The 24,924-nt window shown below is 40.5% G+C and overlaps 1 protein-coding gene across 1 annotated transcript in view; it reads right to left on the reverse strand.

Annotated features, from left to right (window-relative positions):
* Positions 1 to 24,924, reverse strand: part of col6a4a (collagen, type VI, alpha 4a) — a 79,714-nt gene that overhangs the window by 5,370 nt on the left and 49,420 nt on the right. The window contains exons 17-39 of the mRNA XM_084727473.1: positions 24,334 to 24,405; positions 24,195 to 24,221; positions 23,991 to 24,035; positions 22,459 to 22,512; positions 21,380 to 21,442; positions 19,268 to 19,333; positions 18,840 to 18,893; positions 17,444 to 17,479; positions 17,232 to 17,294; positions 16,373 to 16,435; positions 12,000 to 12,062; positions 10,618 to 10,680; positions 10,479 to 10,529; positions 9,475 to 9,510; positions 7,435 to 7,497; positions 7,280 to 7,342; positions 7,058 to 7,093; positions 6,922 to 6,958; positions 5,306 to 5,799; positions 3,983 to 4,073; positions 1,977 to 2,630; positions 1,092 to 1,185; positions 534 to 694 (exon numbers count right to left, since the gene is read on the reverse strand). Of these exons, the coding sequence (XP_084583599.1) occupies positions 534 to 694; positions 1,092 to 1,185; positions 1,977 to 2,630; positions 3,983 to 4,073; positions 5,306 to 5,799; positions 6,922 to 6,958; positions 7,058 to 7,093; positions 7,280 to 7,342; positions 7,435 to 7,497; positions 9,475 to 9,510; positions 10,479 to 10,529; positions 10,618 to 10,680; positions 12,000 to 12,062; positions 16,373 to 16,435; positions 17,232 to 17,294; positions 17,444 to 17,479; positions 18,840 to 18,893; positions 19,268 to 19,333; positions 21,380 to 21,442; positions 22,459 to 22,512; positions 23,991 to 24,035; positions 24,195 to 24,221; positions 24,334 to 24,405 (2,449 nt within the window). The remainder of the gene's footprint in view (positions 1 to 533; positions 695 to 1,091; positions 1,186 to 1,976; positions 2,631 to 3,982; positions 4,074 to 5,305; positions 5,800 to 6,921; positions 6,959 to 7,057; positions 7,094 to 7,279; positions 7,343 to 7,434; positions 7,498 to 9,474; positions 9,511 to 10,478; positions 10,530 to 10,617; positions 10,681 to 11,999; positions 12,063 to 16,372; positions 16,436 to 17,231; positions 17,295 to 17,443; positions 17,480 to 18,839; positions 18,894 to 19,267; positions 19,334 to 21,379; positions 21,443 to 22,458; positions 22,513 to 23,990; positions 24,036 to 24,194; positions 24,222 to 24,333; positions 24,406 to 24,924) is intronic.

Raw genomic sequence — 24,924 nt, forward strand, 5'->3', positions numbered from 1 at the left:
TGTGTGGCAGAGAATTTATTCATGACTTTATAACACAGGGCTGTATGACAAGATGCTGAATGTAATCCTCTTCATGCTGCTCACAAAACAATATACAAAAATTATATACAGTAAATGAGTGAATAAACAATAAGTCATAAAACAAAAACTGTTTTTTGTTTTGTCTTCACTTGTCGTCTTACACTTAAGTGACATCACCGGAGGTCACTCAGCTCCGGCTGCAAAATCAGTGGAGTTCCCCTTTAATATCTGAGATACTTTATTTAATTAGACTCAAGTTGTTCCAGGTTCTTGCTGGTGACTCTACCTGCAGTCTGTCACAGGATATCAGAGGCCTCAGTGTTTTAATCACATGAAAAAATAATCAAATCTGCAGTTTTTAGTTAAAACTGTAGGTTTTCTTTATTTAGGTTCATTTTATCTGCTGTGTTTTCAGTCATTCACATTAACATCATCACTGTTTCATCTCTGTGTTAATGTTAACAGTGTGCTGACAGTGAGTGTGTGTGTCTGTGTGTGTGTGTGTGTGCTACCGTTTGCTCCGGACACAAATCTCTGGCCGTCTCCTCTGGTCAGTGTCTCGAGGATGTCCAGCTGGCTGGTCTGAGTCTGTCCTCCTGTCTGCTCATGAAAAATCTCCACCTCCTCCTCCTCCGGCCCAAACTCTTCCTCCACCACCACGGCGGGGCCCTGACTGGACACACAGATTCACATCCATTATCATATTTCTGCCCAGCTGTTGTGTCCTCAGAGGAGCCGGCTGTCTCTGAACCTCTCTGCCTCACTTCCTGCAGATCTGTAAGGCTGAAACTAACAGGCCTCTGCCCATAAAATATCTGTAATCCTGTATCCTTCATCATCAAGATATTTAGTTTTCTGTCAGAGACCACAGAAAACATGACGATAATCACGTTTTAGAAGCTGTGACTTAAAGAATGACTTCATCAATTATGAAAATAGTTGCAAGTTTGCAAGTTGCAAGTTTTTTAGTTTTTGTTGATGTGATAAAGTAACTAATCTTTTCAGCTCCACAAGCTTTAGTTGTTACTGTTATCATGGTGGTATGTAGTTCTGCAGACAGTGTGAGTTACCCAGTTATGAATATTTGTCCTTGTCCTCCATCTGGGTCCGCCAGCTGGTCACACGTCCGTCTAAATGCAGGAGGAGGATATGTGTTCATTCCCTCTGAAATAAACACAGGACACACACATTCATGCAGCGATTGTCACAAAATTGAAAAAATAAGACTCTGAAAATACATAACTAGAAAGATTACAGATGCACAAAACCAGATTATCAACACCAGATTTAAACTGAGAACATTTCATTGGATCATACAGAACCCCTCCCTGCTGCATCAGCTTGATAATAATAATCCTCATATATCCTTCATTTATTGAATGTGGCTCAGAAGAAGGCAGCCGCTGCCTCTGGAGCTGCCCAAAAGTTTTTAAAAAATCTGGGGAGAGGTCTGTGACAAGCAGGAAGTGCATCACTGATTATGACGTGTACTGTTGCTCCTCAGCTATAAAAACTTTATTTAATATCTATTCCTGAGAACTGGAATGAATCACATCCAACCAAAAAAGAGATGATAAATATCAACACCCTTATTCCAGTTTTTAGGTGAAAATGTACCCTTTAAGGATTTACATATATATGAAATTTCTGAAATGTTTTGCTTTAATTTTTTTAGTAAATAAACTTGCTCTGTGTTTGAAGATAATGTAATGTTCAGCATAGCAGCTACATAACAATTAGCTACCCTGCATGTTTTTCCCAAAATATTGGGAAATGTGTTTTTTTAAGGTTAGTTCAGGTTCGCAGAAGTCGCACAATAACACAAACAACCTTACTGACTGAAGCAGCGGTAAACCAGCAGCTCTCATCTTAATGATGAGTGATGTAACTTCAGTTTCTCATCTGTCTGACAGAAAGGTAAAAAAATATTCAAATGTGTGTGAGTCTGTTCTTACTGTTGAGGGCGGAGAGGAAGACTCTGATGAAGCGTTGGGCGTATCCCTGCTCGTCAGGCTTCAGTCTGCCGACGTGGATCAGGTGCTGCTGTACAGGCAGACTGGCCAACTCCTCCACCTGCGTCTGGTTGTAGCGCTCGCCGACTGTCACCACAAACAGCGCCACCCCCTCACACTTGGCCCTCTGGGAGATGTAGTGCAGTTTGGCTCGGTCCTGGTAAGCTGTCTCGGTGCCCACCACAGTCAGCAGCATCCTCTTCCTCCGTGGCTGGCTGGCCTTCAGGAGCACCTCCCTCAGGGTGAAGTCCAGCGTCTGTCCCAGTGCAGAGGAGCCGCCCTGCTGCTTCATGGTCTGGATCAGGTGCCTCCTCATCAGGTCGTGGTTCTGGTAGGCCTGCAGCCCAAACTCTGGCTTGGTAACCCGGCCGCCGCTCTGCTGGACTACAGCTACCCGGGCCTGGTTGCCGGCCCTGCGGGGCTGCGAGCTCACGGCGAGCTGTTCCACCACGGAGCCCAACAGCTGCTGGGCACCAGAGTACTCATCAGCCTGCATCTCCCTGGAGCTGTCCACCACCACGGCCAGGTCCATGTCCACCTCCTGAGGCTGCTCCACTTCCTGGATGAAGTTGCACTCCTCTGAGCGTTTGCAGGGATCTGAAGAAAGAAGAAACCTGCTGAATGTCTGCTGACCACAAAACACCCCGTCAACACCCTGATCTCTGTGTGAAGTGCAACAGAACTTTTAAATCCAACTTCACTCCTGCAGTGAAAGAATTTACACTTAACTGAGCATAACAGGCATCCAGTAGCTGAGTGAAATGAATCGATTGTTAACATTTTCCACTATTGGTTAAAGAAAATGCATAAAATTGTAACCCTTCTGTGGAGAGGAGCCTGTGACCACTGAGCAGAACAGAGTCAGAAGTGAATGACACTGAAAATCTGAAGAGACAGAAACCCTTCTCACTGATTACCTGCTACTGATCATGTATTAAACATCAACGGATAAAAAGTAACTAATACTCTGAGTAGTTTTTTTTAGCTTTTCTGACAGGAGAAACCAAACTCCTTTTGCAAAAACAGTCATTTTACTTTGTAGAACAGGAGAGTTGCTGATCTACTGTTGCCTCGGTCCGTTAGTTTGTTTGTGTTGTTGTGTAACTTCTGTGTTTTAAAAGATTAGTTTGGATTCATCAATGTCACACAATAACACAAACGACCTCACCGACTGAGGTAGCAGTAGACCAGCAACTCCTGTGCTGTACGAGGTAAAATTACTGCTTTTACAAAGGAGTCCAGTGGCTTTGAAGACACTGATATTACTTCAGAACTTCCCATCAGAGTGTCTGTCTGACAGCAGCATAAAGTTGGGAAAATATTCCAAGTACATCGTACACTTAAACTGATATCGAATATTGTTTGAAATAGGTTTTCTGCTGACCGCGTCCACAGCAGGACGTCACTTAGCTTCTCCTGCTGCTTCTCTAAACTGCGGGCGTCTCAGCTGCCATCTGCTGTAGGTGATACACAGACTCTGAATAACTCATCATATGCAAACTCGCTGCCTTGGAAGTAACACCTGGTTAACGTTATAGGTAATATAATAGTTAGCCAGGCATGCTAACCTTTGTAGCTAATGTTATAGTAAATAAACAGATTGTTTGGTTTATTCTTTTCACTTTAGCACTTGTGTTTTTGGTTTTTGAAAGACAAATAAAAGACGCCACCCTCCAAACTCTGTGTATACAAAGGAGTGTCAGCAGACGGTCACGTTTAACCAGGACTGTTGATTTTTCTACAAACAGTCACTCAAGTCATCAGAATATGTTGAATCACATTTAAACTCTACACTTGTGGTTTTAATTTAAGTAAATAAATCCTGTGACTTTCCACTTTGTCAGCACAGCTTACAAAAGTCAAACATGCTCATGGTGATGAATTTCTGACAGAAATATTAGTGTATAATATATATGGATGTCAATCCAAGCACAAGGCTCTCATCTTACCGTAACAGATTGCACAGTTCTTGACCTTCCTCAAGTCAGCCGCCGTGTCCCTCCCCAGGACTGTGAAGATGGACTTCCCTGAGTCATCGATCTGAGGCGAAAGAGCAGCGTTCATTAATCAAAGATCAGAGAACTGTAACAGGGAGATGACATGGGGCCACAAGATTAAAGAAAACTACAAGTACATCTCATTAATCTGGAAACAAGTTTCTTCTACTTTAAATAATCACATGGCCAAGAGCTTCAGTACCACTTTTCAGGCACGGCTGTAGTGTCTTAACGCTGGAGACAAATTTCTGGCAGGAGGTGGTGGATCTAATCTTAACCAAAAAGGGAGACGATGTGCAAATGGAGTTGGAATGAAGTCATGTGTTTTAGAGCCAAACAAGAAAACCTCCTTGGCAGGGAAGCAAGCAGCTCAGATGTCCGGTGTGCAGTTCGGCTCTGTACTGAGATTGTTTGTAGCATTGAAACGTTAACGATAATCCGTCGTGATGAGGTTGAAGAGCTGTGTTTAGGTTCGCTGTCATCATAAACATTTGGATCATCGCACTGTAATCACACCCCCGACACCCCCGGACCCTGATGATGAGCGCAGCAGCCAAGTCATGTTTGGACTGAGACCGCTGAGATCAAGTAGGCAGTGAGTTTGTTGGTTTGAACTTATTAAATCAGAAGGAGAGAAAGTTGGGAGGTACGACAGTGTAAACTGTATATTAAACAGCTGACAGAGCTTCTGTGTCTGAAAAGTGATGCAGAGGCAGAACTGCCTTAAACTTGCATTCTTCCTAATGGCCAAGAATGGTCGACTCCACTGGCTGCAAAAAGAAGTCCAGTTGTATTGAGTCCTATGAGAAAATGAGCCGTTGATTTATGACCTCAGGAAAGCAGTTTCCAAATGATCTTTTGGTCTCAATCTCTAGTTTCAGGTCTTCTTCAATACAGACTACAGACACTTGCCTAAAATGTTTTAGGAACATATTTAAGTGGACAGTTTAGTGGTAATACAAGAAAGCTTGTGACCAAACAGACACCACTGTGATACTGGTTTCCAGCGGAGCCTCCAGAAACTCAGATCAAACTGTCAAACTATGCAGTGTTGATCAAAAATGGATCAATATTTTCTAACTACATTGCCTATCACTTGTCTAAAATATTTTTATCTAAGTGACCTTGCTTAGAACTACAGGACTTGAAGTTTGAAGTCACTGTGGGTCGACTCTTTGAAGACCTGAAGTGTCTGGTTCAGATGTGATTCTGCTGATCTTATGGAATAAAGACAAGTGGCTCCCAGTTGATGAATTTCTGACAAATCAAGCCTACCTCCATCGCTCGACCAATAGCAGGAGCGTTCTTCAGAGAGATGACGGCTGGGACGATGTTGAGGCCGCGGTACTCCATCATGGCGGTGACGATGTCACTAACATCCTGTGTAGGACCATTGGAAAGGAAAACAGCCACCTTCCTCATCAGCATTCCCGCTCGGACACGCTTGAAGACGTTCTGACCCACAAAGCGCATGGCGGCCCCCAGTTGGCGACGGTTGGCCGTCCTCTCCAGGGCGATGTTCTTCACGGATTCAATCAGCTGTGCCTTGCGGCGGTAGTCCTGGAAGCGGATCAGGTACTTGGTGTAGGCGCTGTATCCCACCACAGCGACACGTGCGCCGTTCGGACAGTTGCTCTCTGCGATGGCGATGTCCTCCAGCAGGGACAGGAGGGCGGAGCGCTGCCTCTCGAAGGCTGCCGGGGTCACGTCCTCGGACATGTCCAGACCAAACACCAGCTCGGTGGGGAAGGCCGGACAGTCAGACCGACCTGAAACCCCCCCGAAAAATAGAAGAAAATTAAACTAGAGAGCCTGATCACAGTATTTAATGAAGGGAAGATGTTTTTTTGTGTGTATTTTCTTTATTTAGAGAAGCCACTACTGTTGCCTAGTACTGTCTAGTTGTCTAGTATTGTCTAGTTGCCTAAAAATGTCTAGTACTTTCAAGTTAACTAGTGCTGTCTAGTACTGTCTAGTCATGTCTAGTGTACACTGTAAAACTGAAGTTCATTAGAGTTGTAAACTGAAGGCATTGAGCTTGTGTCTGTCTTCTGTAAATGTTCTTGCATTGTGGTACTACCTACCCCACTGTGTACCCGTATTACTGTACCGTGCAGAGAAGTACAGGAGAAGTCAGAGTGTCTCAAAAATGTTGAGAAATGTTTTTCCCAAAGCCCAAGATGATGTCCTCAAACGTCTTGTTTTACCCACAACCCAAAGATATCCAGAGGATCGGGACTTTTTTCCTCGTGAAACCAATTAATCAATTGGCCAAATAGTTGGTGATTAATTTAATAATCGATTAATAATTGCTTCATGGATTAATCGTTGCAACTCTACTGTTCTTTAACTGATTAAAATGTGGAAACTGAGGTAGATCATCAGAATTTCATATGATGACTTGACCTGAGCAATGACTCGACTCGCTTGAGTTTCAACAGGGTGACTTGGGACTTGCTTGAGACTCGATGGTTAAGACCTGAGACTTCCACATGTGTGACTTACTCCCAGACTTGGGGGAGTAATCTGAAAATTTCACCCTGTTTTTGGCTTTAAATCAATAAATTACCCCTGGTATTTACCTCTGTGTATAAGCTATGTGAGAGCATTATGTAACATGTGACCTTCGTCCAACATTAACAAACGTCGATGCCAAAGAAACCGAAGAGTTGTAATGAGGTCTGTTGCTTGGTGATGATCTCACTCCACAGTGCTGTGCTGTACTCACCACGCTGCTCTGATTGTTAGAATGAAGATACGTACCGGTGCAACCAGCTGCGTGGACGAAAGAAAATATAATTTAGAGCAGAACTGCAATCATGGAAACAGTGAATAAGATCAGTATATTTTCCAGAGATACCAGCAGCCTGTAAAGTTTCTCTGACACTCACCACAGTTGTCTCTGATGTAGGTGATCAGCTGACAGTCCTGACAAACACAGAACACATCACGTATATAAACACGGAGAACAAGATCTTATGTTTCCCTTCATGTCTGCAGGTGAAGTGAATTTTAAGGTGGACTTACAGTCATGCCTTTGCCTCCAGGAGGACCTCTGGAACCCTGTGAAGAGTAGAAGAAGAAGCAATATTAACCCTTTCTCATCAGTCAGTAGTGTGATTCTCCGCCTGACGTCCACGACTCTTTGAACAGCTGATGGTGTTTTTAAACACTGTTCATATTAACTCATATTAACTATGGAGGGTTTTTGAGCACGATGATGATGATGATAATGACGATGACCCTCACCCTGTGTCCTGGGTATCCTGGTTCTCCAGACACGCCTGATTCTCCCGGCCTGCCTGAGACTCCCTGGATCAGTCAGACCAGAAAACAAAAGTCAGTGATGAAGCAAAAACACAGTTAAAGAAAAATCTAAAACTTAAAGTTAAGTTAACACTTACGCCTCGACCTTGGTTCCCTTTACGTCCTAGCTGTCCTTTAGGTCCCTGCAGGCCGTCCTCACCCTGAACAACAACAACAAACATCTTCATCACACAGGAAACTCAACAATCAAACACTTGACTCCCAACGCGTTTCCTGTTTCTCATATTCTGGCTCTTTAAATCTCTAAACATCCAAACTTTCACTGATGATGAACAGCCAACTTTCACTGTAAGCTCTGAGTATTTTACCACCAGACGAAGGATCAAAATAATAAATAAAAACATGTGTTATGTCAGTACAGTCTTTTGGTCAGGGGGCCCTAAAGCTCTTGGACAAATGCCAGTGTGCAACACAAATTCAGTCATTAATCATCCCTCGTAATGCAGTTCCTTGACCTAAACATGACCTACAGGACCTAAATCATTGTCTCCATCCACAAGATATCAGCTATCTGAGTGAAGCTGTGAAATTAACCACAAGAAAAATCCTGTGCAGCAGTGAACGTGCTTTCTGAGAGCGAGCGGTTGCTGTTATGGCTGCTGCTCAGTGTTTGGAATCAGATCGTGCTGCCTGAACACCTCAGGCTGCTGCTGCTACCCACCCAGTTTAATCTCATCTAATACCTAAACATGTTGTAGCTGTAGCCTCAGTCAGTGTATCACCTACAGTAGATGGAGGTCGACGCCCCCAGTTTGGAGAAGCAGCAGTCTTTTTAATTTTTTTTTTTTTTTTGCAGGACACAAGTTGCCGTTCTACCGCTGACTCAATCTGTTAACTAGTTTGTGCCATTATGTGACTTTGGTGAATCTGAAATAACCTTTTAAAACACCGAAGTCACACAATAACACAAAGAAACCAGCAGATCAGGGCAGCTGTAGACCAGCAGCTCCTGTCTTCCACGATGTAAAATGACTGATTTCCCCTACGGAGTTTGGTTGGTTTGAAAAGAGTGATATTTGGTTGATATAACAGCAGTTTTCCATTAGAAAAGTCTGACAGCGAAGTAAAGCTGTGATAATATTCTAAATATACTCTCTAATAGGTGTCTAAATAAAAAGAGTTGGGTTTTTTTTGTCTCAGAGCAGTTTATCAGGCTGAAACTGAAGTTTATCTTTGTTAATCTGTTGTTTTTCTGCTGGTGAACACGTGAATCATTCAGGCATCAGTAAAATCAAGCGTCTGTCATTTCCTTTATTTTCTGTGGTTGCCGTGGTTACACAGTGAGCCACGGCAACAAGCTGAATAGAGACGCAAAGAAAGAGCCGAGAGCAGCGGCTGTCCTGACCACACTGACCGTCACACAGCTCCCTCAGGAGCTACAACTTTTCTCTCATATGCTGTATTACTCCCCAACACACACACACACACACACACACACACACACACTTTTTAAACCCCATGTCAAAGTTCAGGAAATGTCAAGCGATAACTTTGGTATTTTTCAACCTGGACCTAATTTTCTCATGTTTGTGTGTCTCAGTGATTAATGAGGAAAACAGAAATTGGTCCAGTATTAAGTGAAACGGCTGCAGCTGTAGCTGTGAAACAGGCTGTAATGGAATCCTTATGTCAAAGTGCGTCCACTAAAAGTGTTTGATTTAAGGAAAGGATCCCAAAAGAGTAAGATCCTTTTTGTTTAACCATAAACAGATGATTTATCGCCCTGTTCAAAGCCACCAGCCTCCATTTACAGAAACATTTCATCATCATAAAACACACTTCATTCTAACTGGACAGAAACAAAATAAAAACTCTCAGAAATCGTCTTGTCTGATTTCAGTGCATGATGAAACAAGATGATTTTGTTGAGTTTTTATTTTGTTTCTGTAAAATTCTGTAAAATGAAGTGTTTCTGTAAATGGAGTCTGGTGTCTTTGAACTGAGTGATAAATTGATGATGACTGACCTCCAACTTTCCAGCAGCTCATCAGAGCCTTAAACTGCAACTGACCCCAGCTGGACCACCGTCCAGATTTATTTGGCCCCTGATGATGTTTAATGTGTAAGAGACGCTGGATTTTATCTGAGCTGCTGTCAGTGAACTTGGACAGACTCACCAGTAGACCGGGGTAACCAGGGAAACCAGGATCTCCCTGAAACGAGAAAGAAATAATTATTAAATGTTGTATTTCTTTTAATATAAAAAATGAGCTGCATTTATTTAAAGGGATAGTTCAGAGTATTTAATAATGGGGTTGCATGAGGTCCATACTGTGTGTATTACCTACAGGAGGTGCCAGTTTGGAGAAGCAGAGAGGAGCACCAGCTAAGAAATGTCCTGCTGTCCACAGGGGGCAGCAATTTTAGCCACATAAATAAATTTATATCAGTTTAAGCGTGCGCTATATGTACAGCATTTTCATCACTTTACTTTGCGATCAGACAGCCTTTTCTAATGTAAAATCATTGTTACATAAGCCAGATGTCACTCTCTGCAAACCAACCAAACTCCATAGGAAAAAACACTAATTTTACCTCACAGAAGACTGGAGTTTCTGGTCTGCTGCCTCATTTGGTCAGTTTGTTTGTGTGACTTTGGTGTTTTAAAAGGTTAGTTCAGAATCACCAAAGTTACACAACAATACAAACAAACAAACAGATCAAGGCAACGGTAGACCAGTAACTAAAATGTTCTGTGAGGTAAAATTACTGGTTTCACCTATGGAGTTTGGTTCATTTGGGGAGAGAGATATTTTACCTTCTTTAACAACCATTTCCCGTCTGGAAAGTCTGTCTGATGACAAAGTAAAGCAGTGAAAATCTTCTAAATAAAGCATTCACTTAAAATGATATTGATATTTTTTTTAGGTGCACCTTATGTAAGTGGCTAAAATACCCTGTCCACAGCAGTACATTACTTACCTTCCTACACCGGTTCTCCTGCTGCTTCTCCAACCTGGAGAAGAACACACTGACTATGGATAAGAACCTCATAAACCACAAATAATCCAAACTGTCCCTTTAAGTGATTAAACCGTCAGAATCAGATGAGCAGATGAACAAAAGTTTCCTAAAACTGTAAGACTGTTGATTTAAATCATTGAGGTCTCCTCTACTTTACCTTGACACCTTTAGGTCCTGCAGGTCCATAACCGTCTCTGCCATCCTGACCCTGGAACAGAACACAGTCAGGGATTTACATCAGATACAGGTTCTATTATACAGTATATACAAACACAGCAGACATTTCAGCTACTTGCCGGCATTCCTCTGGGTCCCCGTGGTCCTGGAACACCTTTATCACCTGGATCTCCTGGTTGGCCCTTCAACAACAACAACAACAGTTGGTTTTTATTTTCCTTCTTCGTCACAGAGGTGGGACCAAGTCATTCTTCTGCAAGTCACAAGTAAGTCTCAAGTCTTTGCACGCAAACTTTGAGTTTTGAGTCTGAAACAAGTCCTAATACGCTCTTTACCAAATGTAATGTCATTTTTTAACTACAGAACCTCGGCTCACTCTTCTGTGTGCAACTTCAAACGCTGAACAAAGTTGGAAATCGCTGCGTCTCCATCTGTAATTTTTCAACCCACACGTTTTTCATACTGTGATTCAATTTTGTTGACCACTTCAAAGTTTTAGTACATGAAGAAAAATAATCTTTGGGATCATGTTTTTCCAGCTGGAGCTCAGTAACGTAACAAGAATGAATAGTGTTACAGTTTTTCAAGGAATGAAGGAAAATAAACTGCTTTGTGGATTCACACTTTTAAAATACAAACTTTTTATTCTTTGGGATGGGGGAAGGTATCGTCCGATAGATATTGATATTGATATTGATTGATATTGACTGGTTTGTAGACAGTTGTGTGTCTGATGTCGACGACTTCAGTCGCCATTTATGGGGAGATGATCCACATCATTGTCACTTCAATATTATTATGGTACTTCTACCGGCAGTACCAAAGTACAACACCAACTTAAAAGTGTTGCACCAGCTGGCCTCCTCCTGTCCCCATCTTTTTATTTTGGTGTGTTGTTTTTCTGTCTTCTGGTTCTCATGATATCCTGTCCTAATTTCCTGTAAATGGTCTGAAAGTCCAAAACATCCAAAAAAGAGACAGACCAGCTCATTTTGACTGACCGAAGTCGGAAAAACTGGATCAAATGAGGTAGATGTGAAAACACCCTTAGAGTACTTGGTGTTCAAGTCCAAGTCAACACAAGTCAAGTTTCAAACAGTCGTCAGTGCAAAGATATAAAGCAGTCAAAAAAAAAAAAGACAAGTGCTAACAAGAAAAGTTTTGCTTGAAAAAAGTTAAAAGTTATTGCGGTTGATGTTTGGATGGTCCACTTATCAACTGTTGCAGCAGTACTTCCAAGGATGAAAAACATCAGTTATAACTTTGTTTGTACTTCTATTTAATCCAAAATAACATATTTATGTGCAACTTTCAAAATAAATTGTACTCTGAACAGCAGAAGAAAGAAACCAACTGTTAGCAGCTGATAGTTTCTCATTTATCTCATCTACCAGACTCACAGTGTTCCAGTGTTTCAACTTGTCTTTGTTAATCATCCGAATTTATTTCCATTTTTTGTTGGATCATACAAATGGCGATGAGATGAAATGATGTCACACACCTTCTGTCCGTTCCCTCCGCGGCGTCCTGCTAATCCGGGGTTTCCAACCGGTCCAGGTCCTCCCTGCAGGAAAAACCAACCAACAGAATCAGATCAGGAGGAGCAGACTTGAAACCAGCTGACTGTTCTCTATCGTCCGAACGTCCTTGAATGCATCACCACACAGAAGCCGTTTTCTGTTTTTTGTGTGTTTGCGTTTAGGTGTTTATTTGTGACCTCGAACCACCAGAATCAGATTATTTGGCGATAATTTATAAGACCTTGTTTGACCGTTTCATAAAATTGTTAAACCGACCTGTATTTGCTGCTCGGTTAAACTGTTTTGTTTCAGTCATTTGAGTTGTGCAGACGTTTCAGTCACAACGACCTTTTAAAGACACAGCAAACATAAAGTGACATTAAATACAGACCATAATTACATGGTAGTCCACAGCTGTGTTGGCGGTGCGTCCAGTTTTCTATGATTTAAAATAAAATATGGAACATGCTGTCTACAATTATTATGAAAGATCTGTCTCACTGGATAAACAAACACCAAAGCTCCCACTGGTTTTATCCCTGTTCTTGTTGGAGTCGTATGTTGGAGGGAGGTATTATCTTTACTTTTAGGCTAATACATACATTTATAGGGTGAGGGAAGATGAATGCTGTACTGGTGCAGAGTTATTTAAATTAGTGATTATTTATTTGTCTTTGTCAAACAAATAAGAATGGAAGTGTTTGTGTATGTATCCAAAAATGAGTGCAGTGGTCCAAATAATGAGTTGGAGCCATAAACTGTATTTTAAATGAGTTGAAATCCTTTTAAATGGTTGATTAGAGTTTTGGATTCCCCCCAGTCCCTCCTTCCCAAAGTCAGGGAAGCTCGGGCAGGCTGCAGGAACACTGCAGGAACGCTGCAGGAACGCTGCAGGAACGCTGCAGGACAAGAGTCCTCCACCGTAAGTTGATCTGACAGTTGTCAGTCACAGGTAGAATCGAACCCACGGCCGCTGCAGAGGACTCAACACATGGGGCGAACGCTCCACCAGCTGAGCTCCTGGACACCAGACTTACATTTATAAAGCACTTTTCTAGTCATCGGACCACTGGAACTGCTTCATGTCACAGTGACCCGTTCACACACACATATTCATAGACTAATGGCAGCCATGCAAGGAGCCTCTGCTCCTGGGAAACTAAATCCTCAGGCATCCACACACACTGAGGGAACAGTCTGGGCTTCAGTATCTTGTCTAAAGATACTGTGACATGCAGACTTTAAGGATCAAACCACTGATGTTCCAGTGTGTTGGATGAGCCACAGCTGCCCACCTCTGTATGTGTTTGTACCCCTTTGACCTTATTTAATAAGTTTAAATCTTTGAGATACTTGTTGCTACTGGAAAGTCTGAATGTTTCTGCAGTTTTTAATATTTTTTTGGTACTATTCCTGGAACATTTCTGCTTCATTTCACGGACACCAGTGAAACAGCAGCCACAGCTGTGCAGCAGCAGCCACACCGAGCTGTAAATAACCGAACCGTTTGTTGATCTATAAACTGGACATTTATTGGGGGCAAATATTCCTAAATCCCACAGGAACAGCCTCTCAGTGGCAGTTTATGAGCAGCAAATATGTGACTGTTTATAAAGAAGCAGCTTTAACGAATTAAAAAGGTGACTAAATATTAACTGTGATGGATAAAATATATCAAATGAGTTGGAAGTTTTGTTTTTTATGGAAGAACCATTTCTGCCCGTGTGATGAAACAAAAGTCAGTATAATGAGAAACCTTCTCAAAATAGACAGATATTAAGTCATTATTTCAACATAATATGTTCTTATTTAGAAATTTCTCATTATAATGACTTACAGGAGGTTTTTTTTTCATCACAATGGTGAAAATGAGCCTCCATACTTTTTTAGAAAGAGAAATCATTCTGTTTAATGTCTGACTGTAAATCTTATGTTGGATCTGTTGCTTTGATTGATGAAAACACGACATCTGAGTGATTATTTTATTTTTCACAGTGAACCTCCAGAACGACTCGATTAGATCTTCAAACATGAGTCCACAGCCACAACGTGAAAAACATCGAGTCTGGTTCTGATTTTCAATCAGTGAAACATAAACAGAACAATAGAAATGTAAAGGAGAAATAAAAAGCTGACTGTTGGCTTCAGACTAAACTTTACTCTGATTTGTTATGATCACGACGTGTTTATTCACGGACATATGTGTTGTTTCCTTCCCATCAGCCCACTGGATGATCAGTGAAAATACTTGTAGCATTCAGTGACTGTAAATGGAGCATTTTTTCACTTGAAGAGCCAGAAGATGTTTGTTCTGTTCAGTCAGTCCAACACTTCAAACACTGATTAGATTTACACGAGAGCTGCTGTTTCTGTTCAGGAGCCAAACAACATGATCACTGTCTACAGCAGCCAAACACTGGGTCGTGACCCACAGGTCACTACAATAAGACAAATATCCTCAATAACATCTAACAACATGGCTTCAGTTTTGATCCCATCTGCCGTCTGTTACACACATCTGATCTTTTGGACGCAAACGAAAACAAGAATTCAGTTCAGTTTCTTGAATTGATTTTTTTTTTCACTCTGGCTGCAAAACAAATACACAACTTAATATTGTTCTTTTCTACATGTGGGTGGGCTTACACCTGATTGGTTGCGCTCTGTCAATTATTTTTCAAAATAAGAGTTTCCTTCTTCACCAGCAGGTTGACAGTCTCATCCTCTACAGAAAATGGATCAATCTTCAAAGGTGACGCAGACTGCATAATGACAGAGTTTAATAATAATAATGACTGGTTTCATTATGTTTAATGTTTGGTTTGATATTATTCATGTATTTTCTTCTGGTGAGTAATTTTATATATCTAAAAACCATTAAGCCTGATGAATTTACTCTCAGTCGTCTTACAGTCTGTGAACACTGATATCTTTGTCATCTTAAGATGAAACTGTCAACCTGCTGCCCAAGAGGGAAGCAGGGAACTCTTATTTTGAAGGGGAAACAAAATAACTGAACCGTGCCTTCTCTCCAGTATAATGAGACTAAATGGCACTCAGCTTGTGGTGAATTATCTTGAGTTACCAGGTCATGATTTTTAAAAAGAGACACTGAGAGCCGAGTGCCATTTAGTGCCATTATTTTGGAGAGAAGTCAGACTTCTCTACGGCTGATATCTCCAAAACTCTGCAGCTTACACAAAAAAAAATCTCAATGGATAAACAGCACTACGAGCCAGAGGAAAATATATAGTTTCAATTTCTGTCCCTTTAACTTTTATCTTTGATAAATCTAAATAAACTCTTAATAAATCTAAATAAATATAAAAAAAATAATATGATGAAACAATATGCAGAATATAGCAAAGCAAATAGCTGAATAAAGTTTTTTTTTCTTTAAATACAACAATAAGTGAGGTAAATAACAATAACTGAGAGTGAACTGGAACCAGAATCCAGATGAGTTCCAGATGTCGGGCGGCGGCGGCGGTGACATCATCTGTCAGACTCTTCGGGATTTGTGACATGCAGCGATTAAGCCGTCAAATATGACAACCGCAAACTTAACTGACACTTCCCGCACTCATCATGATAATAATGAATGTTACGAGCCTTTACGACCACTGAAAGTCTCCTGAGAGAAGTGACGCGTACGATGAGGCGAGATCGGATGCATCCTGCAGACCAGAACAGAGGAGGACCTGCAGGATCTCAGGAGGGCAGAAATGAGAACTATGCATCAATATTTACTAAAAGTCTTCAGATGGAGGCGCTTGGCTCTGCTTCTGTACGTTTTTATCTCCGAGGGTTAATACAGTTCTGAGATCAGTTTGACACTTTCTGTCTGTCTTTGTAAATATTTAACTGTATGCTCCACTTTCAAATGAAGCTGGATAAACACGAAATATCAGCAAAACTTCACAAATATGTAGATTTTTGAAGTTTACGAAAGGCAGAACTTGTTGGCTGCTTTTTCATTTATGGAGACAAACAGATAAATTAATTCAATATCTGTAGAACGTGGAGAATCTGGACCACCGCTTCATTTTACTGACTTATTCTGCTAATTTCCTGTAAAGAACTACACAACACAAAACATTAGCTACACAAATTAACCGCCAACAGTAGCCACACAGAGCAACCGCTAACATTAGATACACGGTTCACTCTCTTTCTCGTTTCTCGGGGTTTATCAGGATGACGAGGGGACGAGGCACTTGCTGAAACTCTGTGTACTTTGTTAAGATTGTATGATTACATACTGGTGCTGGGTTATACTTTAAAAAAGAAAACAGAAATAAAAAAGAAGTTGCACCACATTTTTAAAGTAACCCTCCCAGTCCTGTGTACTGACCTGAGGTCCAGGAAGGCCAGGGATTCCCCTTGGTCCCGGCTGACCTCTGACCCCTCTGGTACCCTGCAGAGACAACATGGATTCATATACAGTGTGTCTCTATTAACACCAGGACGGGGACAGAACTTGTGACTGTTGAAGTTGTCTCTCTCTTGTCCTCCTGTGTCCAGTGTCAGAGGTAAACTAAACGAAGAGTCTGCAGCCTTTATGATCAAAAAAGACGTTTTAGGCCAAAAATGAGAAAAGATGGATGCGCAAGAAGAACAAAGACAATAACAAGACAAAATTTTCACCTCCACAAATTAGAGGAAAAGGCACCGAGCCATAGATTTAGGCTATGATGAACATATTTTTGTGTACAAACTATATATTTATACAGTTAAAGACTGTAAGAATCAACTTACAATGTAAAAAATAGCAAGCCAAGGTACTACAATATATTTTTGAGTTTTGAGCCCAACTTAAACTTTTGAAAATGTATTTCAAAAATTGATCAGCCACGATTTGTCATCATTTTGGTGTTTGAAAAGTAAATGAAATTATTAAAATTCTAACCATCATTCACTTTCAGTTCAATGAATTTACTCAGTGATTCTTTTACATACAAGTTTTTAGGGGTTTCTAAAACTCAAAGATTTAAGTTTTTTAAAGAAGAAAAGATCAACAGAAGATCTGTAGTTGGTTAAAAGTTTTTTTTTTAAAAAAAAACTTAGATCTACAAAAATGATAAATGAAATTATTTTCCACATAATTCTTTGCCAAAGCTTCAGGGGATCCAGTGCAGAGCAGCTAACAGGTTGCAGACCCTGAACTGAACGAACAGGAGGAAAATGTTTGTTGTCCTGCTCTGATCGCTCACCTGTGGACCTGAAGCACCTGGGCTGCCTGGGAGTCCTGGTTCTCCTGGCTGTCCAGGTGCACCCTGCAGGAAGACACACACACACACACACACACACACACACACACACACACACACACACACACACACACACACACACACACACACAGAGTGTTTACTGGTGTGTACAGCAGTACTAACAGCGCTAAGTGTTGTTTGAGTTCCTCTCCTACCTTCTGACCGAGTGACCCTCGTCTTCCATCTGGACCCTGAACACCAGAAAAAACAATATTGAGATATTTAATGAGTAACGGATCAGTCACTCACAGACTGTGTACTGATTATATTATGTTGAAAGACGGAGAACAGTTTCTGGATTATCCAAATGTTCTTATTCATGTAAACTCTGCATTAAAGCTGCTGGTGATCAGAGACGTGTTTCTGTTGGCGGCCTGATGATTCCAGCAGCTGTCTGCAGTCACGTATCTGTTTGCCATTTTCAACAGTTTCACAGCTGGAAGGAAACACTTTCAAAGTGTCAGAGCTTTTAATGTTGATGAAATGAATAAAAAGTCCTTTTAGATCACATCTCCTGTCATATTATGCACATATTTAACTGTTTCTGCCAAAATCCGGTCATTTTTTTCTTCTTGTAAAACAAAATATGACAGGTGCTTATGTGAGCAAGAACTAACCAATTTCAACCAATCATATAATGGCATTCACCTGTCAATCAATCATCAGTACTTAGCGGTACAGAGCTAAGGCTGAGGTTGTAGTTAGCCTGTTAGCAACAAAATAGCATGTCGCCGTGTCTCCACGGCCTCAAACTTTATTCTGCTTCACCAAAACACCGTGGTTACGGCTCACTGGCTACAATTTATTCACTTTGAGGAAAATGGTTTCTGTGACAGCAGATTGTGTGAGATGCATTTCAAAGTGCTGCAGCAGTTAGCATAGGTAGCTATTGTTAGCTACAGTGCATGGATCATATGATGGGCTGGGATCTGGGCGTGACTTTAGTGACTCTGTCCACTGATTTGGGTGAAACTGGCTCATATTTTATAGAGAAAATACTTCCTGGTTTTCCCTCTGATGTCCTTCAGCTCCTCAGCTTCAACTCTCGCTCAGAGTTTCTGCTAACGTAGCTGCAGTTAGCGAGCAACAGAGCCTGTCTCGGTGAACGCAGTCTCCGAGACTGAATACAGAACCGAGGTCATTTACTGAGTTTCCTGTTGCTTTCCTGAGTATTCTGATAGCTTTACTAGCTGCTAACTGTGGTTGGCTAAGTTAGCTGACTCCACCAACCACCATTGTCCTTAATTCCCTGTCATCAAACCTCTGTCGGCCTCGGAGGCTGTTCGCTCTGGAAACAATCAGCTGGTTAGTGGACCGCTGTGCTGCAGCTGTATGGTTGGGAGTGTTTGGCGTTATTGGTTACTGCGACAAGTCCCTCCCTAACTACCTGTTTTTAGAGGGAACACAGAACAATGCTGAAGCAAATAGACCCTTTAACAGTTTGCAAACAACTGGTCAGTGGACCGCTGCAAACATGAGAAGTTTTGATCGCGTCCTCCGTCCATAAATTTAGTGTAAATGATAAAAAATTTAAATAAAAAAAAATCTCACCGGGTTTCCAATGATTCCGCCCTCACCTGGCCGCCCGTCCTGTCCAGGTCGACCCTGTGGAGTTAAAGACATTTCAGCAAAGAGATTCAGGACTCAACTACAAACCAGAGTTATTATGGGGAACTAAAACTAAACCGGTAACTAAAAACATTTTACTTAACTGAAGTAAAAATAAAAAATCAACTATAGAAAATAATGAAAACTAAATTAAGTGGTAGTGTAACTAAAATAAAATTAAAATATAGAGAAACTGTGTTTGTAATTCTTATGTTACTAAATCTGGCAGAACGATTTCCTTCAGGATTAATAAAGTTACATCTTTCTTATCTCTTATCTTATAGTTTTTTGTGTATGTTTTTGTTTTAATGCAAAAACAGAACTACAACTAACATCTACTTAAACAAGTTTACTTCCCTGCTGGTTCTTACCGGTAAACCTGGGTTCCCGGGGTCTCCTTTGGTTCCTGGGGTGGTGTTATCAGGCCCCGGCTCACCCTATCACACAAAACACAAAAGCCACAGTCTGAACTCAGATAAACCGTACAGTGTTTGGTTCCCTGAAGTGGAGCCTCCAGCTGTGTTCCAGCTGTGTTTGTCCGTATTACTTTCTAACAACACACAGAGCCGATATTAAATTTACTCACACTGAAACTACTTACCACCGACCTTCTGTGAGTTTGGGATGTGATGTGGAGACGATGGAAAGACTGAGGAGGCGCAGAATGAGCTGAAGGTTTTGTTTTTTTCCCCAAAATAGTCTCAGTTTTTAACTAAACAAACAAACCTTAATTTTCCCCTAAACAGAAACATCCGGCCTGTTGTCAGGGGTCAAAGTGAGGCTGCCGCATTCAGATTCAGACTAATTTGTCTGTGAAGCAAATAAACCGGCGCCCAGCTCTGATTGAGCTCTTCATTAAATAATGCTGTATAAACACCTCTTAAAGGGACAGTTCGCCCCTCATGTCAATTGAAGTTCAGGTTCAGTTTTTTAGTCCACAAAACGCTGCTGGAGTTCAGAGAGAGCAGGAGGTGGGATAGATGATGACTGATTTTTATTTTTGGGTGAACTATCCCTTTAAAATGAGCTAAATAAAGCTTTTTTTTTTAACCCTGTAACACGTCAAATAATTTTCAAACAATATAACTACAAAAATGTCCATCAGTCAAATATTTGATACGTCAGGAATTTATCAAACGTGATTCATTGATCACAAGAGTTTTGATTTTAAGAATAAAAAGAAATATTTTTCATCATGTATTAAAATGACAAATAAAGTATATAAATTATGTGTCAGTTTAAGGTTTATAATTACACATGTAACTCGTCAAAAAAAGAAGAAAAAGAGATTTGTGTTTCTTTAAGGGATTTGTAGAGATTTAGTTCGACAGGTGTGCTCAGTTTCTTCCTTCCTGCTCTGTTCAGTTAGTAATAACTCTGTCATGGCAAAAATATGAATATCTCTATAAACTACAAATCAAATCACATCAATAAATCAGGAATTAAGAAAGAATGAAAACTCTCCTTTGGAGGGTTTAAAATGGATCTTCAGTGATTATAGGATCTTTCTGATGGCACAAGTTTTTGTTTTTGTGTAAAAATGAAACACTTCTGTGTGTTTTATGGTTTTATTTCACAATTCTGACCTCCTCATTGTCACACAGAGTATTAATTTTATGTTTTTAGTGATTTAATGATAAGTTCAGTGGTCTGCTATACAGAAATAACAGACCTCAGAACGCTTTAACTGACCAATCAGAATCGAATATTTAACAAAGCCATGTACTGATGTAGTTTTGATAAAACAAACGGAGGTTTCGAATAAAAAATGTAAGGATCTGATGGTCATGTGACTCCATCAACACCCAACGGCTCTTAAACTGAGAAAATCAAAACGCTTAACTCAATTTTTATCTTCTACAAGAAAAAAAAAAGTTTTCCCGCCCGAGACAGATGCAGGAATTGAGAGTGTGTTCTGATGCTGTTTGATCTGGTTTGATCCAGTGTGTTTCAGTTATAAAAACTTGGACATGCAGGGTTGCTGCAGCAGACCAGAGCTGTTATATAAGCACGCATTCAGGAATTATAAATCATAAAGCAGACAGGGTCAAAGTCTAAATACTACAGAATGTGGAGGGAGACGGAGAGCGAATGAGAGGGCAGTCATGAAAGCAATCATCTCGTATTATTTTAGTGTGAAATGCAGCAGAACAGCTGAGTATTTCAAAAGAAAAACAAGAGTTATCTTTGAATACGTTGCTCGTCTACGGCTGTTTGTTTGTGTTCTTGAGTGACTTCGGTGATTTTGTTTCTTGACACCCACTTTTTAAAAATGACAAACCATCACGACCCAATTTATGATAAGACTTATTAATTCATCTTGGGAAAAGTTAATTTGTGCAAATGAATGTTCCTGACCACCTCATATTATCTTGATACGTGTTACTGAAAACATACACAAGTTAAATTTTACTGACCGTGGATACAAACCTCATAGAAAAAAACCCGAACTAGTCCTTTAAAATCAAAGCGCTGGGACTCACCGGATCTCCTCTCAGTCCTCGCTGTCCGTTCAGTCCCGCCTCCCCTCTGATACCTGGGATACCCTGAGGACGACAGTTCAACCTGTCAATCAACCAGCCGGAGGTCAAAGGTCGACGCCTCCGAGCTTCGCGGCCTCATCAGAATGTGACGGCCTCATCTGATTGGCCGTGACGGCTAAAGGGGAATTACACTGAACTACAGAGAGACACTTTGTTCCACATACAGATAAAAAAGTTCCAGACTGTCTGTCAACACACACAAATAAACTAAAATAACATGAAAACAAAAAAAAAACAGGAAAACAAATGAAGGCAAAATAACAGTGAAGAGTTAATTATTAATGTAATATAAATATACTGGTTTCATCAATCAGCATCTGCTGAATACTGTGAGTATAAATAAATAAATGCAAATACATTAAATGTAATATTAAGTATGTTTAAGTACTGTTAATAATAATAATAATAATAATAATAATAATAATAATAATAATAATAATAATAAAACAATAACACAGAATATTAAAAAAATATTACAATATATATATTTTAAAATTAGTAAAACTCATCTAATTATATGTTTAAATATTCTGTTATTTTTTTTAATGATCATGAATCACTTATTGCTGATTATAATATAAATTAAAATGTACCTAAAAAAAATATTAATACTACTATTGTGTAATTTCTAAAATAAAAAAACAATTTAAAAAATATATAATAGAATAGAAAATATAAGGAAACAATAATAGTTGCAGCCAACACGAAACACAAAAGTAAAACTACAAAAAGCTCATATTACTATTAATTATCTAAATATAACATTTCTTTAATTGGTTAATTTTATTATTAAATTAAATAATACATTTATTATAACTGTTCTTTAACAGAAAAGGATATAAGACTAACACTAATGGACAAACATATCCTGTAGTAACATGACAATAACATATAGTTATGTATGCATGTATTTATTTATTTTTTTAAAATACAGATAAAGATTTCATGTGTTGTGAACCAAATTGTGTGGTCAGGCTGTAAATGATTTCCTGGTATGATAAACACGTTTGGTTTTTTACCGGGTTTCCGGGGTCTCCTTTCTCCCCTCGGCCTCCATCTTGTCCCGTCAGTCCCTGCAAACACAAAAACCAGAAGCATCTCAGCACAGAGAGACTGAAAATTCCTCCGATCAGCTCGTTTCCTGAACACACCCGCTCGTTTCCTCCGTAATGAAAACACAAATAGAGATTTACTGGATCTCATCATCATCATCATCATCATCATCATCATCATCATCATGGAGCAGCATCATCTGAATATACTGGTTTGTTGTTTGAGGAGAAAGTGAAAGTAGGGCACCTCCTCTACATGCAGGCCCATGACCCAAGCAAAATCGTCAGTTTTGAAACTACGGTTCCCATAATGCTTTGGGGGATGTAAACAGGAATTGAGACCTTAATAAAACCACTGACTGTTGACTGATCTTTTCACTGACTCGTCTAACTCCCAGCTGATCCAGACACGGGCAAAGAGGAGGAGCGCGGATGAAGCTCAGGTGGCCAAATGAAGCGGCTACCAAGTGGCTATTCATCTGTGATGGCTCCCACCTGTCACTCAAAGTGGCCACGCCCTCAATTCTGCCTAATTTTAAGCCTTTAAATCGGCGAGTTATATAAAAATTCAGCCCCGTATGGATGTTGATGTTGATTAACGGAGTAATTAGCTACCAGGGCTAAAGGAGACATGTTTGTTTCTGCTTTAAAGTTGGATATTTTAATATGGAGCTCGTTGGGGATCGACTTGTTTCGGAGCCGGAACCCAAGTGGCCACCTGAGGAACTGCAGTTTTTGACACTTCAGAATCGGCTGCAGCGGCACAGAGGTTCCTGCTTGATATAAAAATGAACATGACATTTCCCCAAATGTGAAGCCAAAATATCTGGATCACCTACATATGTTTTTACATTTGTTTACATTTTGTTAAATTGAATCCATTCTTTGCTGAATGAGCTGTTCGCAGGCAAACCTGTCAACCCTCATGATTTTCCCAGGAGACTCCTGTTTTTCATCACTTTCTTCTTAAGTGGCCCCAGGACTGCAATGCTCATGAATTTCTCCTGAATCCTGACAAATGTTTATTTTTTTTCCTACCAAACCAGACTTCCAAGGAAGAGTTCCCATTTTGTAAGGAGGGTTTTAAAGGAAAGGAACAGGCATTTTGTAAAATCTGGCATGTCAATTTTCTTTTAGTGGCAGGAGTAAAAACTAAATAAATGAAAGAAAACTGCTGAATATTAGTTCACGCTGGAGGGATGAATTATTCTGGATTATTTCCTGAGAATTCAAGGTAAAATTAAAAATTATTCAACATAAAAATTCACTCTTTAAAAGTCACAGAATGCCATTCTTTGAGGTCTCAAGGTTGGCAGGTCTGCTGCAGTACAGATGTACAGACATCTATCATTGGATTACTGTGAAAAAAGTGCTGATTTTCAGGCCAGTTCTGAGATTTTTCCACATTTTTTAAGTGTATTTTTTAATGTTTATGTGAGGTTGACATCAGAGATCGAGCAGACAGAGTCATACAGACGTGTAGCCGCTGGAGTTCGTACCTGTTCTCCGGAAACTCCGTCCAGTCCGTCCTCTCCATCTTCACCCTGCGAACAGAATCGAGTGTCACAGCAGGTTTCAGCTTCTTGGGTCATTTGACTTGATCTCAGCTTTAATGTTTGTCCAAACATTCCTCAGTACGTCCAGCGGGTCACATGACTCCCTCACTTGACTTTATCATATTCCAGCAGGTCTGAGTCACTCACCCTGTTTCCTCGGATGCCTCGGTAGCCCTGCAGAACACAAACAGCAGCAGTCAAACGCACATCATCAACATCTGGCAGTTAACAGCTGCCTATGTGCATCATTACTAGCTGCTCATACAGTAAGTAGAGCAGTGTTTACCTTTAGTCCTCTGAGCCCAGAACAACCCTGGACACCCTGCGGTCCACTCGGTCCAGGACGTCCTCGCTCACCCTGCAGCGTAAAAACAAAGTGAGACGTGACACAGCACAGAAGAGTCCTGCTGATGGACTCTGATTCAATTTTGTAGAAACGCTGATTCTCTTTTCTTCTAGATCATTTCTTCCTCTAAGTATCTCAGTGACTTTCGGATGGACTGGCACTGAACCAACTAGCAGCGAGTTAAAAGTTGTGTCCATCATGTTTCTACCAAAGAGCATTTTGACCATCAGGCCCGACCTTGTGAGGGTCATCCACACTTTAATTTAATTTCGGTCAGATTATTGTAACTCGTTGTTTTCATGGCTGAGACAGAAATCCATCATCTCCGCCCTGTTTCAGCCTCTCTTCCCTGTGTGTTAGAATTGATTTTAAGATTTTGCTGATCACCCTTAAAGCATTTCATTGCTGCTCCTGTATGAGCTGAGATTCAGCCTCAGATCTTCGAGCAGAGATCTGCTGGCTCCAGACAGAGGGGCCGTCCACACCGAGAACTACAACAATAACTAAATCCACTCAAGTGGATGATGGCAG

Source organism: Lutjanus erythropterus, chromosome 9, assembly GCF_056507025.1.
Source record: "Lutjanus erythropterus isolate fLutEry1 chromosome 9, fLutEry1.hap2, whole genome shotgun sequence".
NCBI lineage: Eukaryota > Metazoa > Chordata > Actinopteri > Lutjaniformes > Lutjanidae > Lutjanus > Lutjanus erythropterus.